At 49.9% G+C, this 17357-nt stretch overlaps 1 protein-coding gene across 2 annotated transcripts in view; it reads left to right on the top strand.

Annotated features, from left to right (window-relative positions):
* CFAP74 (cilia and flagella associated protein 74) overlaps positions 1 to 17357 on the top strand; it is a 1279283-nt gene that overhangs the window by 995048 nt on the left and 266878 nt on the right. For both annotated transcript variants that reach the window (XM_086921531.1, XM_086921532.1), the window contains exon 34: positions 2115 to 2270. In XM_086921531.1, the coding sequence (XP_086777657.1) occupies positions 2115 to 2270 (156 nt within the window). The remainder of the gene's footprint in view (positions 1 to 2114; positions 2271 to 17357) is intronic.

Below are 17357 nucleotides of genomic sequence, written 5' to 3'. Positions count from 1 at the left end.
GGCAGCATATTCGGCATAGAAATCAGAAATGAGTTAACAGCGCACATACATTTTGATAATACTGGTTTATTGTCTGCTGGAAATAATTGGACTACCGGTGAATTCAGACTTTCACAATCCATTGGAACAACATTTTCATTAGGCACGGAGTTTAAACATGGAGAGAAAGATAAAAGTGGTGCTCTCTCGTTGTCAAACTTTGAGAAAGATTCAATAGTAGTTGCAGTGAGTGAAGCAAAGTTGTCAACATGTTGTACTGTGGCTAAAAACACTTTCTGATTCTAACCTCAGCATTTAAGGTAAACCTAGGGGAGTCTGACAATTTAAAGTTCTGTAGGGAAGCAGACATTGCTAGACAGTTCTCCTTTTGGGGTAGGTCAGCGGTGTCAGGCAAGACACAAATCAGCTACTTTTTTCAGCAGGCTTTTTTTCGGCCCACACTTTGAGCTTAAGAATCTTGAATTATTAACTGACATTATTTGAAGGCATCAACAATCAATTTAATTACAATCACAAATCAAATATGTTCCCCACATGCCCCCCAAGATTAGAGACTACTTAATTTGAGCTAGGCTCCATCTGTTTAACAATCTAAAGGTGGCACCACCCCTCATCTCGATTACATGAAGCCATTTGTGAGCGTCAAAAGCAAACAGCGCCCTTCAATTGGTAGCTAGGCAGCCCGAAGACAATAAGAAAAGACCTCGCACTTCAGAACAATCAACAAAGCGTGAGTAAACCATTAAGATAAAACTTTCCATGAAATACTAATAGGACCGCCTTAACTTGCAAGACAGTTGCATCATATTTTAAAGTGCTAAACACCAGAATATATCGAAATACACACACACACACACACACACACATTTGGTATATGAACTTTCATTTATGTATAGATAGCCAAGGTTTGCCTGTCCATGTACATGAACTAACGGTGCCTGGGACAGCAAGTAAAGTGGGTCTCCAAATGGAAGTAAAATCATCGATTAAAAATTTTTAATGAAAAAAACATGGTGGAGGTCCCTAATGCATGGTTCGCCGGCTTCATCCTGGACTCCTCCCTCTCCATGACCAGGCAAGTCAACGCCATCTCCTCGGCGTGCTTCAACATCCTACGCATGCTACGGAAGATCTTCTGGTGGATCCCCACCGAGACCAGGAAGACCGTCACCCAGGCCCTCGTCACCAGTCGACTGGACTACGGCAACGCCCTCTACGCCGGTACCACCGCCAAGCTCCAGAAAAGACTCCAGCGGATCCAGAACGCCTCAGCCAGAATCATCCTCGACATCCCACGAACCAGCCACATCTCCGGACATCTCAGAGACCTGCATTGGCTCCCCGTCAACAAAAGAATCACCTTCCGCCTCCTCACCCACGCACACAAAGCCCTACACGACCAAGGCCCGAGCTACCTCAACAACCGAATCAACTTCTACGCTCCCAAACGCCACCTCCGCTCAGCCAACCACGCCCTCGCCGCCGTCCCCCGCATCCGAAGAGCGACAACAGGAGGAAGGTCCTTCTCCTACCTGGCCGCCAAGACCTGGAACTCCCTCCCGACCGATCTGCGCCTGACCCAAGACCACCTCTCCTTCAGGAAGAAGCTGAAGACCTGGCTGTTCGAGCAGTAACGGCACCCCCCTCCCCCCAGCGCCTTGAGACCCTACGGGTAGGTAGTGCGCTCTATAAATGTCTTTGATTGATTGATTGATTGATTGATTGAATGCCCATTGCCGACAGACAGACAGTTACTCCGTTACAGTATGGGTGGAGGTAAGTGTATCGCAGGTGAGTCCCACGATGGCAGGGGGTTGTTGCTGTGGGGGCACTCTGAAGACTGGCACTGTAGCCAACAGAAATATACACCACCTCTCCTCGTCTTCCTTAGATCACACAAGTGTATCTTGTTACTCCTTACCTTTCCATTTGGCTAATTATAAAATATTATTCCCAATATATATTTTTCATATACGCTGCCTACCATTTTTTTAATCAGCTGGATTGTAGTGTATGAAATCCTTCAAAGTATGTATTCACCGTCGGATTTGCACAGCAGTAACAACAAGTCTGTTTTCAGAGTGTTTAATGACGAATACTTTTCTTTGTCACAGTTTTTCGAACACCTCGACGTCTACAGCTCGAAGGGGACTCTCCCGCTGAGCGTCACCGGGCAGGGGCTCACGCCTTCCCTGGCCTGCTCCGTGGAGGGGGGGCTGCTCGACCTGGGATACGTGCTAGCCAACGAAAAGGCCACGACCACCTTCCAGGTAACTGCAACAAGAACGCGATCAATGCTTGCACTTTCATCTACTTGTCGGTACTCGTGCTGATCAGCAAACGATTCGCAGAATTTCAGAGATTATATTAATCCCTGTTCATGTTGAGTAACTGTCGATCAATGTCTGTGCTGCTTTGATCCCGACAAGTGTGATGGACGATGTTACATGTTCAAATGTTTTGTAAGCTTCTGCCATCTACTGGTTCAATTCGGAATTGCTTTGACACGTAGGAAAATAACATGAATCCCTCCCTAGACAGAGGTCGAGCCAATAACTAGACGCTGATTATCATCAGGGCCACTGCAATTATGCCTTATTGGAGGACCAAACTATGTAGCCGGGTTTACAAAATTCTGCAGGGAAAAATGTCAAATCATTCAGCATAATGCGGCCCAATCTGTGACAGAATTGAATTGTTGTGGCTGTTTAACAACTACTTTATAAAAAATAAATACATAAATACATGTGTACTGAGACGGAGCAAAAGCTCCAACTACCAGCTAAACAACCGACTACAGACAAATACAACTGAAAGATGACCAGTTAACCTTGGCAGATATGCTGCTTTTATATGGCACAAAAATATGCATTTTAAAATAACTTTAGAGGCATTTGAGCCAGAATTATTTTTAAATCTGCTAATTATGCAGCAAATGGTGGATTATTTGGAAATTGTAGTAAAGCCATTAATCGTCAACTTTGGGTCTTTTATATATTCAGATGCTTGAGTTTTTCCCTGTCATTAGGCTGGGAATCCCCAGTACATCAAAATAGCAGTGTACGGTGCGAAAATGTCCATAAACTTGAAACAACATAATTTGTTTAGTGGCACATGCACCTCATTTGAAGGAAACCAAACTTCAGCCAGTGAGATGGAAGCTTACCCTCTCCTACTCCCCCTGGAGGCCACCACAGCTAAGCTACCGCACCTCATGTGTGAGGTAGTTCCCTGGCCAAGCATTCCTCTAATCTTTCACTAAACTTAAAGCTGTTACTATTCTTCGTCTGCCCTTGATTTGAACCAGCCCTATCTTCAGCACTGAAGTACTGTAAGCAGTGGCAGTTTCCGCTGAGGGGTGTGATGCCCATCCAATCAAATGGGATATGGATGGTTATTGCTGAAAGCAATTACCATCCTATTTAAATTAAACAAAAAGCGCCCACGGCTTAGGCCTGCCTGCTCCGTTCTCCAAAACGTAGATCAGGCAGTTTAAGCAGCCACATGCGTAAGTGTGTATGTACTAGTTGGCAGCAGTGATGCCACTGACAATTAAGCAATACGAGCCGACAATCTGCTAGCCCGATTCGGCAATAATTGGGGTCCTCTGGGACCTCCCACAAAAGATGCGTAAAAGCATCACATTCTGAAGTAGCCGCGGGCGTGTACAGTATCAGCCCGAGGCTGCTTGTCTTTTATGACTCCTACCTTTCCCAAGTCTTCACAGCTGGAAAGGGAGGGATTGCAGTATTTGCAAGACAGTCATGCATTCTAAACAGTTACACCAGGACACAAGTCTTAAGAAAAGAAGTGGGGGTACTCTCCAAGTTAGGTGGTGTCACAGGAAGTGACATCACGGCAGGAAGTGACATCACAACCGGAAGTGACATTGCATGTACAACAGATCTATCATTTGCACGTATTGCAAGATTTAACAATTGAAGCTGTAAAATTAGTGGGGGGGACGCCGTCCACCCGCGTGATATACTGCCCTGAAAAGCAGTAATCCATTCAGCTATCCACATAAAGTACAGATCTATGATCTGCACAGTATGTGTCATTCGCAGCAGGCATACTAAACCTCTGTGCTACTTTATGGAGAGTCAGAATCGGCACTAGACAAAACTCCAATCTCTCTCTCTAGCAGGAGCATTAGTCACAGGAGTAATGTTGACATTTTTGATGTTGCCTGAAATTGGGCGCACAAGGGACTCTGCCAAAGAAGATTTTAAATCACATGTTATTGCTAAACACAGCACCGCTCCCCCCGGGTCAGCGCCCAGTGCAGCCGTACCAGTTGTACTGCCCTAAAGCCAGCCCTGCATGGCACACAACAACAAACACATACCATAAACAATTCAGACCCTTTGACATTTTCAACGATTATTAACTGTATCAGAAGTATGAAAAAAGTGATTTTGTTGTGCATACTTAGAAAAAGTTTAAATTCAAATTAATATGAGACTGAAATCAACTTTACTAAGGTCTGCAGAACAGGTAGTGATCTTTTGAGAGTCTCTAACAACTCTTCCCTTCAAACCACTTTATTCTGAAGTGTCACTCTCTGTTAGATATTTGATGCCCTTTTTTCTCTCCACATCTTTCTGAAACCCGCCATTTGCATTTCTCACATGTTCCCACTATTACTAGGAACGCATATGCAAGTATCACTCTGAGCCTTCTGCCTGTAAGGCCTGGGTTTGGATGTGCGTGCATGAATCCTGCACACATTGATAATGCACTGACAGGCACTGTGAGAAACTCACTGCCATCCCCTATAACTTCAACAGTCTCCATCCTGAGACAACATAAACACACCCACGACCTGAAATAGCTCCTACCTATTCATAGTAACCACTACAACAGAGTCATACGCTGCTTGAAATAAACTACAGGAATAGTCTTTTAAAAAAACGCAAATACTCTCCGAGTGTGCATGAGAAATTAAACGAGAAATGTAAACTGGATATCCCTGACATTGAACCGTGGGTTATTTTGTCATTGTTGCAAATCAAATATGCATTGGTTGGTAATACCAATACGGTAGAATGGGGGTGTTGTATTTCCCGGCCCAGTCAGTCTCTCGCGTGGCATGTTGTGTGTTTTTCTGGCATCTATTTAATGTGGTTCAAGGCTCGCAACCCTCCCCCTCCTCACAGCCGGTCTACGCATCTCTATAGGATGCGGCGCTGGAAACCCTCATCCAGATGACACAGGCGCTCAGTAGTCAGCATCCTGTGTGTGGTTTGCAGCACAAACTCGGAAACAGGAGCGTCTTCTGCTGCCAGCCTGGGACATTTTGTATACAAGGAGGGCACCTGCCAAGCGCCAACCTTGCTTTTCAGGCCAATCCCGTGACGAATGCTATGGCCAACGAAATCTTAGAAAGTTTGGTGCGGCCCTGCTGGCAAGTAACGTCGCCATCTTACAAAGTCGAGCTTTTGAGCAGGGGGGACTTCGTCCACCCTGTAAAATAAGTGGGGGATGCCGTCCACCCGCGTGGTACCCCGACTCGTGCCCTGAGTTACACTGTGCATGCTTCTGCGCCTCGTGTATTCTGTTTAGAGCATAACTGCTGAGAGTTGAATTCAGGCGCTGCAGCTGGGCCTTGTTTAAAGGCAGCGTTGTGGACTGCTAGTGTGTAGTGCAGTGCCTCTGTCTACTGTGACACCGGACAACAAGACTCCTGGGCGGAGTGGGCTTATCTCTCCTGTCGGGGTCTCTTTCCCTCCCTTTACTATCTTCCGCTCTTCCTTTTCCCCACTGTCTTTGGTCTGTTGTTCTCTCCTTTCCCTGCTATTTCTTCTCTTTCTCTCTAGTGTCGGCAGCAGTGACCACCCAGGACTGTTAATTCCAATAGTTTAAATATATGCTTAAACTAAAGTTTCATTTGGGATTAAGTTAACGAAAAACAATGAGACAGTGCTCCTCGCGTTGACTGTAATTCTTAGTTTTCTATGGGCAGGCACAGATCACTGCTGAAATAAATAGCAAAATGAGCATAAAAACGTAAAAAACCTCAGTTTAAAGCAATTTTCCTTTTTGCCAAAGAAGCTGGGTGTCAGACCTCAGCTCCATTTCAAACAATTTGAGACACATGCTGACTCACTCTGAAAACAATTAAGTCACTGTGTACATTAGGCGGTTTCACGGAGAGCGATTGGTTCATTGTGGGCCCCATGTTGATTTCTCCTGAACTGGTCTGTCCTGTTATTGCCCATCGCAGTTTCCTTTTGAAACTTTCCTTTTATCGCCAATGTCAACAATAACATTCCTTTAAGATTATAAATGCGTCAATCTGATGGAGACTTCTAGCTGCAGATTGCTTACCTTTGAATTTCTCAGGCATCATCCTGGATCCGGAAACTTTGCTGAGCAATGCCTCTTGTGCACAACAGTGGGTGGCTCCTTTCAGCTCCATGTGACAACGTCAGTTATGACGTAGCGGTGCCTATATAGGCGACACCCAGGTGTGCGGACGTCAGTTCTTTTCTCTCCATGACAGTTAAACTCCAATCTAGGCAGACCTACCCCATGCCGCTTTTTAGCAGGCTTTTTCTCAGCATTTGTCGAAATGTGGGATTTTTTCCGACTTTGTGTGTAAATGATGTCTTCAAGGAAGAAAGGTTTCAAGCCATGCAGGACTTGGTCCCGCATGATGCCGGTTACTGATCGCCATTGCGTATGTCTTTGGTGTCTCGAGCGCCACCACTATACGAAGTCGTGTTCGGGCTGTCAGGCAATGGCCCCGAAGATGTTGAGGGAGCGGGCGATGAAGTTGCTTGCGGCCCAGCAGTCAATACTGTCCAGCGAGACTCCAAAGAGTTTACAATCCCGATCGAAGAAGAGGAGGTCGCAGGACTGCTCAGAGCCCTAAGTCCTCTTCCTCCAGTCGAGGTCCTTGGGACACTCAGGGATGAGGCATAAAAAGAAGAAGTCCAAGCAGACTTCGTCTTCACCTCAACTGGCGTCTGTCATCGAGAGAGGTAAGGAACATCGATGCTCTAGGCACAGTTCTACGGAGCTGGAGCCAAAGTCGTCTTCGTGTCTCCCCACCTTTCCGGGAGACGGAGCGACTCCTGCTCAAATAAAAGAGTTTTACGAGGCCATGCGCCACGTATTTGACCGGAACGATGACGATGGTGAGCTTTTGGGCCCATGGGGTCGGAAGGGGCCCCATTGGGTTTGAAGCCGTCGGCTCTGGCCACCACACTGGTGGGGCCGCCGTCAGCTCTGGCCAAGACACTGGTGGAGCCTCAGGGTTCCGATCCCGGATTCGGTTAAACGACGGTCATCGTGACCTTTCACAGCATCGGGTCCGAAGTCGGTGCCTGCTACATCATCGTTACCCGTCGGTGGCACAAGCCCTATCCTCATCCCCAACAACATGGAGCCGGAACGACATCGATTGATGCTGATTCTGACGTTGACAAAACCAAGAGGTTATATATAAGGGCGGGTGGTAAACGCCACTCTGCTGGCAGAGTTGACTGAGTTTTTGTGACTCCTCACTCTGCTTGGAGAGCGGAGTTCTGCAAAAACTCTGTGCATCGCCTCATAGCAGAGTTTAGCGCCACACCACCCCAGGCCCTGAACACACATCTCTCAGAAAAGCGATTTCCAAGTTGTCAAGAGCAGCTTGAGAAGCTGGATTCACATGGTGGACGTGTCTGCATTCAGAACGAGGCGTGAAACGCAGCCTCATTGTGAATTCTGACACGTTTGTTGTTTAAATCCTGCTTGTCAAGCCTTGTTTTGGTTGTGTTTGATGTTGCTTGTCTGGGTGTTTCACCTTCAGGCCTCATTTGAAGGACCGCTTTGCCAGTTACTGACTGTGGCAGACAGCTTGGGTCCAAGAAAGAATGCAGCGCAGGACATTCTCTGCGCCGGGGAAGCAGAGCAATGCCTACCTCCTTGTCGATCCATCATTCCAGTGAATGGGGGCAAGTCTACTGTACAGGTAAGAATGCAATCACTCCTCCAACCGATCATCAAACCTGTACAGTTCAAATTAATATAATGTATTCGATGCAGCAGAGATATCTAGTGTCCAACTTATGAACTACAGATAGAAAAATAGGTTCAGAATTTCTTTACCTACACCTGCAATTCATAATAAATGTACTCCGCCGGCTCACTGAACTCTGCGTAGCGCGGCAGAGTTTTTGTACTGCTTCGTGGAGTTTCACGAAGCGCTGCTACCCGGACTCTGTCCAGGCTTAGTTATATGTTATCGCTTGGGCACTTTGAGGATGTGCCAGGCGCAGGAGAGGATTGGGAGGGGTCTGAGGACCCTCTTGAAACCCAGGAAGTCTCTGAGGAGAATTTGGACTGGTATGGGGAACTTAGGGAGACCAGTGTACTGGGTACTTCCCAGAAAAGGCAGACTCCGCCCTGGTTTGGTTCAAGGACTCTGCAACTACGTGCAGATCATTGGGCCAGTCTCCCTTTTGCCTTTCATGGCAATGGAAGAGGTTTCCAGCTGCATCAGCCCTATCCCATCCACAGTCCCACACAGACTGCCCAAGCTGTATGAGGATGTGGACGCAGTGCATTCGGATCTCGGAATGAAGGTCAGAAGTCATCGTCCAAACTGCCCTCAGCAGCTGCAGCTTCCAAGCAGTCCTAGGCTCATTCTGCATACTATTCTACTATTCCAGTTGGTGGTAGAATTCGTCATCATCTCCCCCACTGGAGATCAATAACATTGAACAAGTGGGTATTGCAGATAGGCCAAGAGGACTTTTATCTAACCTTTTCTTTCTTTTCCTCCTCCCATTCTGCCAAATCAGGAGCGGCTGACGGAGGATCATTTAAAGTTTCTCCAAGAGGAAGTTGTAGCTCTCTTGGCCAAGGGAGCTATAGAAAGGGTCCCAGTTTCAGAATTAGGCCGTTATTCCAGCTGCTTTCTGATTCCAAAGAAGAACAAAAGGCACAGTCCATTTTGGATCTTTAGACCGTCAATCTCTTCCTCAAAAAGGAGAAATTCAAGATGCTCCCTCTAGCTCAGGTCTTGTCTGCCCTAGACCAAGAAGGCTTGATGGTAGTGATGGACCTACAGGACGCGTATTTTCACATACCCTTCCTACCAAGCCACAGACATTACCTGCGGTTCAGGTAGGCCAGGAGCACTTGCAGTTTACCGTACTCCACTTCGTCCTTACCCGTGCCCCTCGGGTGTTTACAAAGGTGATGGCGGTGCTCGAAGCTTAACTGCGTAGGTTAGGGGTGTAAGTTTTCCCCTACCTCAGTGACTGACTGTTGTAGGCATCCTCTCCCCAGGCTGTTGTCTCCCACCTTCAGACTACGGCAAACCTCCTGCATTCACTGGGGTTCTCTATAGTGGTGCGAAGTCACACCTGACTCCTTCTCAGATGCTTCATTTCATTGGAGCTGTTCTGGACACGGTGCAGTTTCGGGCTTATCCCCCCAAGCAGTAAGTCAAGGATATTCAGGCTATGATTCCTATATTTCAGCCTCTATCCTGGATTTCGGTGATACTGACTCTGAGGTTGTTGGGCCTCATGGTAAGACACACACGGTGGCATATGCATGCTCTGCAGTGGGACTTGAAGTTACAATGGGCACAGCATCAGGGAAATCTCACCAATGTGGTTCAGATCTGGGAAGGACCTGTGAAATATATGCAGTGGTGGTTAACAAACCACTATTGGGGCAATGCAGACCTTCTTCCTTCCCCAACTAGATCTCACAGTCATGACAGATGCGTCACTTCTGGGTTGGGGCGGCCACCTGGGAGAGGTGGAGATCAGGTGATACTGGTCTCCGGTGGAGACGGGGCTCCATATAAATTTGTTGAAGCTCCAAGTGATTCGGCTGGCATTGAAAGCATTTCTTCCCTATGTCAAGGGGAAGTTAGTGCAGGTGTTTACAGACAACACCACTAATATGTGGTACTGCAACAAACAGGGCAGGGTGGGGCCGTGGACCCTTTGTCGAGAGGCCCTTTGTCTCTGGACATGGCTGGACCAGCAGGGCATAACCCTGTTGGTACAACACCTGGCAGGTTCTCTGAACAGCAGGGCGGAAAAACTCAGCCGTCGATATCTAGCGGATCAGGAGTGGCGTCTCCAGTCAGAGGTGGCAGAAGGTCTCTTTGAACATGGGGGAGGAACTTGGTTAGATTTGTTTACCTCCGAAGAGAACTCACAATGTCAGCGATACTGCGCTCTGGAGTTTCCAAGACGGCAATTGCTTGGCGAAGCTTTTTGTCAAGAGTGGAGCTCAGGCCTGTTGTACACCTTTCTGCCCATACTACTCCTGCCCAGGGTTCTTAAGAAGATCGGGAGCGACCGACCGTCATTTTTGTGGCTCCAGACTCGGCAAGAGAGTCTGGTATGCAGAGCTTCTGAGAATGAGTATTGATCCTACAATCAGGCTGACCTTTCGGGAGGATCTTCTGTCACAGCAGCAGGGGAGAGATCTTCATCCAAACCTGTCAACTCTGCGCCTCCATGCCTGGCGATTGAGCTGCAACTGTTTATAGCTTTTGACCGTCCTCCTGAAGTCTGTAAGGTTATTCTGGCAGCCAGGCAGCCGTCCACTAAGACAGGATCCGCCTGCCGTTGGCAGAAATATGTATTATACTGTACAGAAAGGTCTATTGACCCTCTTTCTACATCTCCTTCTACTGTACTTTTATTCATTCTATTCCTTGCCCAGCAGGGCTCTTCCTTGGGAACTCTCAAGGGTTACAGCTCTGCTCTGTCTGCTTTTTTGCTTCTGCTAGACCAGCTTCCTATTAAATCTCCTATTGTAAATAGTTTTCTAAAATGGCTGGCTCACTTATTTCCACCCATTCCCTTTATTATGCCACAATGGGGCCTTAATTTGGTCCACACTTACCTGATATGCGATCCTTTGCACAATTGTTCCCTCCAGCTGTTGACCATCAAAACAGCCTTTTTAGTTTACATTGGCAGGGAGGGTGAGTGACTTGCAGGTGTTATTCAGCTCGCCTCCTTATCTTATGTCCTTTCTGGACAAAGTGGTGCTTAGCACCAGGGCATAATTTTTGTGACCCCATTTCATCTGGGCCAATCTATTACTTTGCCCACCTACTTTGCTCCCCCACATTCCTCTAAGGAAGAGGAGCGTCTCCAACGACTGAACCCAAAAAGAGCGTTGTCGTTCTACCTTGACTGCACAAAAGAGTTCCGGGTGGATGACCAACTCTTTGTGGGGTATGTGGGAACAAAGAAAGGAAAGGCAGTGCAGAAAAGAACCATATCTTGCTGGGTTGTTCTCTTCATTAAAATATGTTATGCCTTGGCGAAGAAGCAGCCCTCTCAGGGATCAAGGGCCCACTCCACCAGGGGAGAGGCTGTAACTACGGCCTTGGCTCAGGGTGTCCCAGTTCAAGACATCTGTCAGGCAGCGACATGGGCATCACTGCACACGTTCGCAAAACATTATTGCATTGATGGTGAAATGTGCAGGGATGGGCACTTTGCCCTGCAAGACTTCTTAGTCTAGGTCATGAGTCCGCAACCCACTGCCAGGATGGTATGGCTCAGGTATCTGATTCAAAGGTAAGGAATCTGCAGCTAGAAGTTCTTGATGAACAAGTTACTTACCTTCGGTAATGCAACATCTGGTAGAGACTCTAGCTGCAGATTCCTTACAGCCCCACCCTTGCTTCCTCTCTTTGCGTACTGATGTTGTAGGACTAGTGTTACTCCCCTTTCAGGGCCCTAGTTTTTACACACAATTACATCAGTCACTTCGTGGCTCTGAGCTTCTGGCGTGGAAAAAATGAAAAAGTACTGATGTTTGTGCGCCTAGTTGGCGCCTATACAGGCCCCGCAACGTCATAACCAACCCTGCCGACGATGTCACAGGGAGCCGAATGGAGCCACCCAACGACGTGCGCAAGGGGTATTGCTCAGCAAAAGTTTCTGGATCCAGCCTGACGCCTGGGAAATTCAAAGCTAAGGAATCTGCAGCTAGATAGAGTCTCTACCAGGTAATGTGTTACCGAAGGTAAGTAACTTGTTCAATTGGTCTATAGTTAGTTGCCGGCAGTGGGAAGCCTTTCTTATGAATTTGGTATTACTTCAGCTCCCGCCCAGGATGGAGAAATCGGCATTATTCAATAATGGCATTGAACAGTAACGTGAAATATGGGCCCCAAAAGTTAGTTTCAGCCAAAAACAAGTCACCAGGGATCTTATCGAACCATGGCACTTTGTTGGGGACAATCTTTTTTTTAATAAGGATCTTTCCATAATTGAATTGTTAGGGTATGTCTCACTACCTGGCACCTCTCTTATACCTTCCATAGAGGGTCCCATCTCAGCTGGTGGCAAGGTACTATCTCCTACCATCGGGGAGAACATACTAGAAAATGTGTGATCCATACTTCTCTGGCAATTTTGTTTGCAATGAGGCACCGCTGTTTTCATTCCTGGTGGCTACTAAATTCCAAAGTATGGAATGGTCACCTACCTTGCCGCCTGCATGTAAACCCTCCCACTTCCCTTGGTCCTATTCCATCTTTGCTTTACTAACAACTTTTTTGTATACCGCTCTCCTCACATGTATTAACCTTCAGTCCTGGGACTTAATTGAAGCAATTAGTGCATGCTTGGCAGATCTATAGAAACTGTTAAACCAAGAAGGAGGGCTTTTCCTGGCTTCCACTTTATAAACTTCCACAATAAAGAGATTCTTAAGACCCTCAAACATTTGTTGTTCACTAGGGAAGTATCCCGTTCCAGTGCTTGATCTTAATTAATCAGATCCCCTAAACTTCCCTAAACCAGTTTATATATAGACTTGACTTGTTCATGAGAGGGCACCATTGTACTCCATTTGATTCTGCGCCTGTTTGATGTTAGTTGGTGTCTGCCATCAAAGGGTTCAAGACAGCATGCTTTCTCCCTACCAACTGGGAGATTCATATCAAGGGCAAGGACCTTGTGATCATCCCTGGGAGCAACTATCATATCAGTGAGACAGGGAAAAAGTCTAACATTGACTATTAAATCATCTTTTTGGCTAGTCCTCTGAGCATGTTTAAATGTGTGCTTACCTTCCCTGTCTGATGGGATCCTCCAATTACATGCACGAATGCACTGATTAAGGATCAGAGCTTTTATTTATAGAACCAGTGGAGATCATTTCTTAATGGGAGGAACAACCAAATCTGAGATAGACCCGATTCTGTCTTCCTCCTGTAAGATGTCATTAATACTTGCGTCCAGTGACTCCGATTGGCAATTAAAGCCCCCACCCACTATTTAAGGCAGCCAAGTGAGCAGTGAGCAATTCGGCAATTGGCGATTCCGGTCTATTTCCTACAGGTCTGGGATAGACATTGTAAATATACTGAACTCGATTTGAAGGCCATGTGAGGTTTACACATAAGATATCATTCAATGCAATCGGTACCTGTTCCACTGTTCACCCAAGGGTAGTACTTATCCATGTCACAAACCCCCTGATGATCTACCCCTAACCTTATCTAGTGCTCCTTTACTATGAATTACAAAACCTACTCTTTGCACCTGTGTAATAAGCCAAGTCTCTTGAAAGAGGCGGAGATGAAATGGTTCTATAAAATTGCCCAAGTCCGTACAATCTATATCTGAAAGAAACAGGTTAGTATTAGATTCCTTACCTTAGAATATCCCCAGGCGTCAGACTGGATCCGGAAACTTTTGCGTATCAATATCCCTGTGCGTCGGTAGGCGTCGTCCGCGGCTCCGTGTCCGTCGTCCGCGTCGTTAGCGCCGGAATGCCGTCACCGGAGTACTTAGACGTCGCCCTCGCGCGCTGACGTCAGTTCTTCTTTTTTCCACACCAGCTAGCGCAGATCCGGAGAAGCTCTACCCCTTAGTCAATTTCTGACTAAACTTTTTTAATCTTTTGATCTGTTTTTCTCGAGTTGTTCGACTCCTACGGTGCCAGTAGGGATGCCTGGTTTCAAACCCTGCTCCAAGTGCAGCCGACTGATGTCGGTTACCGACCCCCATCGCCGGTGTCTTCAGTGTCTAGGCCTCGACCACCACGACCGAACATGCTCCGGCTGCCGGGCCCTGACGTCTAAGGCTAGGCAGGAGCGGTCCCGCAAGCGGCTTGAGCTCCGGCAGTCGGCCCGCGTCGTTCTAGGTCCCGGTCCCACAGGAGATCGAGGGACCGGTCGCCAGGTCGGAGCCCTCGTAGTTCCAAGAGTCGGCATCGGTCTTCGGGATCAAGATCCTCAGATAAGAGGCATGAGAGGTCGGAAAGGCGTCATCGCTCTTCCGACCCACCCGACGCTCACGCGACGCGGCCGGGGTTTCGGGTGACACCACCCACGCAGCTCCGATGGAGTCGCGGGCGTCGCAACCTGCCCCATACCTTCCGGTCCCTGGGCACGATACGAGGCCAGAGGAGATCGAGCGGTACCTCATGGCCATGAGGTCTCTCCCTCCTCCGCCGGGCTCTGTGGCGCCTTCGGGCCCAGCGGTCCCGGCTGGGGGGCCTAGCGGGTCGGGTGCTTCGGCTCCGACGCCATCGGATGCTCCGGCCCTGGCGCCGCCGGCGACTTATGTTCCGGCGACGCAGGCCCTCACTGGATCCGGTTCCGGATCCGGGTCGTCGCCGGTCGACCTCACAACCTCACTGACGCCGGCCCCTAGGGCGACGCCGTCCCCGGTCCTGCCCTCGATTCGGTTCCGGCGCCGTAGGGCGCCGCTCTCGACGTCGTATGGAGACTTTTACTTCCACAAACTGGCCCCATCCTTTGAACCTGCATACCAGGAGATGGGTGACGAGGGGGATTGTGATGGGTCTGAGGACCCACTGACACGGGAGTGTCAGTCTCAGCAGGACTGGGCAGGTGAGCTTGGGACTGCCAGTGGGCTGGACCCCTCGCCAGACACTGGTTTTGTCTCCCCTCCCACCGTGGCTACGGAGGAGGGGGCTGCCTACAGTGTGGTGCTGACGCGGGCTGCCAAGGCCTTGGGCCTGGAACTCTCTGTCGCGGCCGTGAGGACTAACCTCCTCACTGAGGTCCTTAAACCGAATTCAAGCTCGGCTGAGCCTCTGCTGCCATTTAATGAGGCCTTGTCAGGCGTTCTTTTGGGCACGAGGTCCAAGCCTGCTACAGGTCAGCCTGTAGATAGGAACGTGGCCGACGCCACTTCCCGGCTCCGGTCGACCCTTGCTTCTTGTCCACCCACCCCACCCCTGAGAGCCTGGTCATCCAGGCCTCCAACTCCCAGAACGCATTCCCGACTGCCCCGCCCGATCGGGAATCCAAGAGGTACGAGCAATACGGTAAGAAAGTATTCTCCGCCCTAAGTTTGGGACTGCGGTCAGTCAACACCGCGTGCCTCTTGGGCTGCTACACCCACTCTCTGTGGGACACGGTCGCGGACGTGCTGCCACAATGTCCGGTGGAGGTCCAGACTAAACTCACCCAAGCCCTTGCGGAGGGTCGAGATGCAGCACGGTTTTCTATCTGGTGTGGGCTGGATACCACCCACTCACTGGGCAGAGCGATGGCAACGACGGTGGCGATTCGTCGCCACGCCTGGTTAAGGTTCGCCAACTTTTCGGCCAATGTCCAGAACACTCTTATGGACATGCCGTTCGATGGCCATCGCCTTTTCGGCGACAAGGCAGACCATGCGCTTGAGTGCTTTAAGGACTCCAGGGCTACGGCAAAGTCCTTGGGCCTCTCGGCCCCGCGCCAGCAAACGGGTGCCTTCCGCTCCTTTTGTGGCCAAGGAAGGGGTGCTCCCACAAGTGCTGCCAGCCACGCACCGCAGACTAACATCCAACGCGGTGGCGGCCGTGGAAACTGCCGTGGCGGCGGTCGGGGACAACGGCGAGGCCAGTCCACACCTTTCCCCGCAGCACCCGCCTCTAAAGCCTCCTAGTCAGTGCTTTCATGCCAATGTGACACCAGTGGGGGGGCAGGGTTCGCCATTACCACTTCCACTGGCGCACTGTCACTTCGGACAGGTGGGTGTTGCAAATCGTCCGAAGGGGCTACTCCCTCCCCTTCGAGACGACCCCTCCAGCCATGCCACCGCAATACCACTGCATGTCGGGGGACCACTTGCAACTTCTGCAAGAGGAAGTTACGGCCCTCTTGGCCAAGGGGGCCATTGAGGGCGTTCCTGGCCCGGAAGTAGGGTGTGTATGTTACTCCCACTACTTTCTGGTACCCAAGAAGGGCAAAGGGGGCCTACGCCCTATCTTGGACCTACAGAATGTCAACGGCTTCCTCCGGAAAGAGAAGTTTAAGATACTGACACTGGCTCAGGTCTTGTCTGCCCTGGACCCAGGAGACTGGATGGTAGCGCTGGACTTGCAGGACGCTTATTTGCACATTCCCGTCCTGCCGGCCCACCGGCGCTACCTGCGGTTCACGGTAGGCTACGAGCACTTTCAGTTTACCGTGATCCCCTTCAGCCTTACCAGCGACCCACGGGTGTTCACGAAGGTGATGGCGCGGGTCGTAGCTCATCTGCACAGGTTAGGGGTTTCAGTCTTCCCCTACCTCGACGACTGGTTGTTGAAGGCGGGCTCGCCCCAGACAGTCGTCAGCCACCTCCAGACAACGACAGACCTCCTGCACCTGTGCCCCTCTCAGAAGCTCCTCTTCATCGGAGCGGTTCTCGACTCGGCGCGGTTTCGGGTTTATCCTCACGAACAGCGGGCTCGGGATATACTGGCTCTGATTCCAATCTTTCAGCCTTTATCCCGTTTCTCGGTCAGGTTGACGCTGCGGCTTCTGGGGCTGATGGCCTCCTGCATCCTTCTGGTGCATCACGCCCGGTGGCGGATGCAGGCTCTGCAGTGGGGCCTGAAGTTTCAGTGGGCCCAGCATCAGGGCAACCTGTCCGACCATGTCCTGATCTCGGAGGGCACTGCGAGACAGCTGCAGTGGTGGCTCACGGACCGCGATTGGGTCAGCGGCAGGTCCCTCTCCTTACCCCAACCGGAGCACGTAGTTGTGACGGACGCGTCCCTCCTAGGTTGGGGAGGCCACATGGGAGAGGCGGAGATCACAGGCCTATGGTCTCCGGCGGAGTCCCGGCTCCATATCAACCTTCTGGAGCTGAGGGCGATTCGTCTAGCACTGAAGGCATTCCTCCCCTCTGTCCGGGGGAGTGTAGTGCAGGTGTTCACGCACAACGCCACCGCCATGTGGTACTCCAACAAACAGGGCGGGTGGGGTCGTGGACCCTCTGCCAGGAGGCTCTGCGCCTCTGGCAGTGGCTGGAACATCAGGGCGTGACCCTTGTGGTTCAACACCTGGCAGGTTCTCTGAACGCCAGGGCGGACGAACTCAGCCGACGGTGCATGATGGATCACGAATGGCGTCTGAACTCGGATGT

The sequence above is a fragment of the Lissotriton vulgaris genome, chromosome 5, assembly GCF_964263255.1.
Source record: "Lissotriton vulgaris chromosome 5, aLisVul1.2, whole genome shotgun sequence".
NCBI lineage: Eukaryota > Metazoa > Chordata > Amphibia > Caudata > Salamandridae > Lissotriton > Lissotriton vulgaris.
The sequence above is the reverse complement of the archived record's forward strand: the minus strand, read 5'-3'. Positions and strand labels throughout refer to the sequence as shown.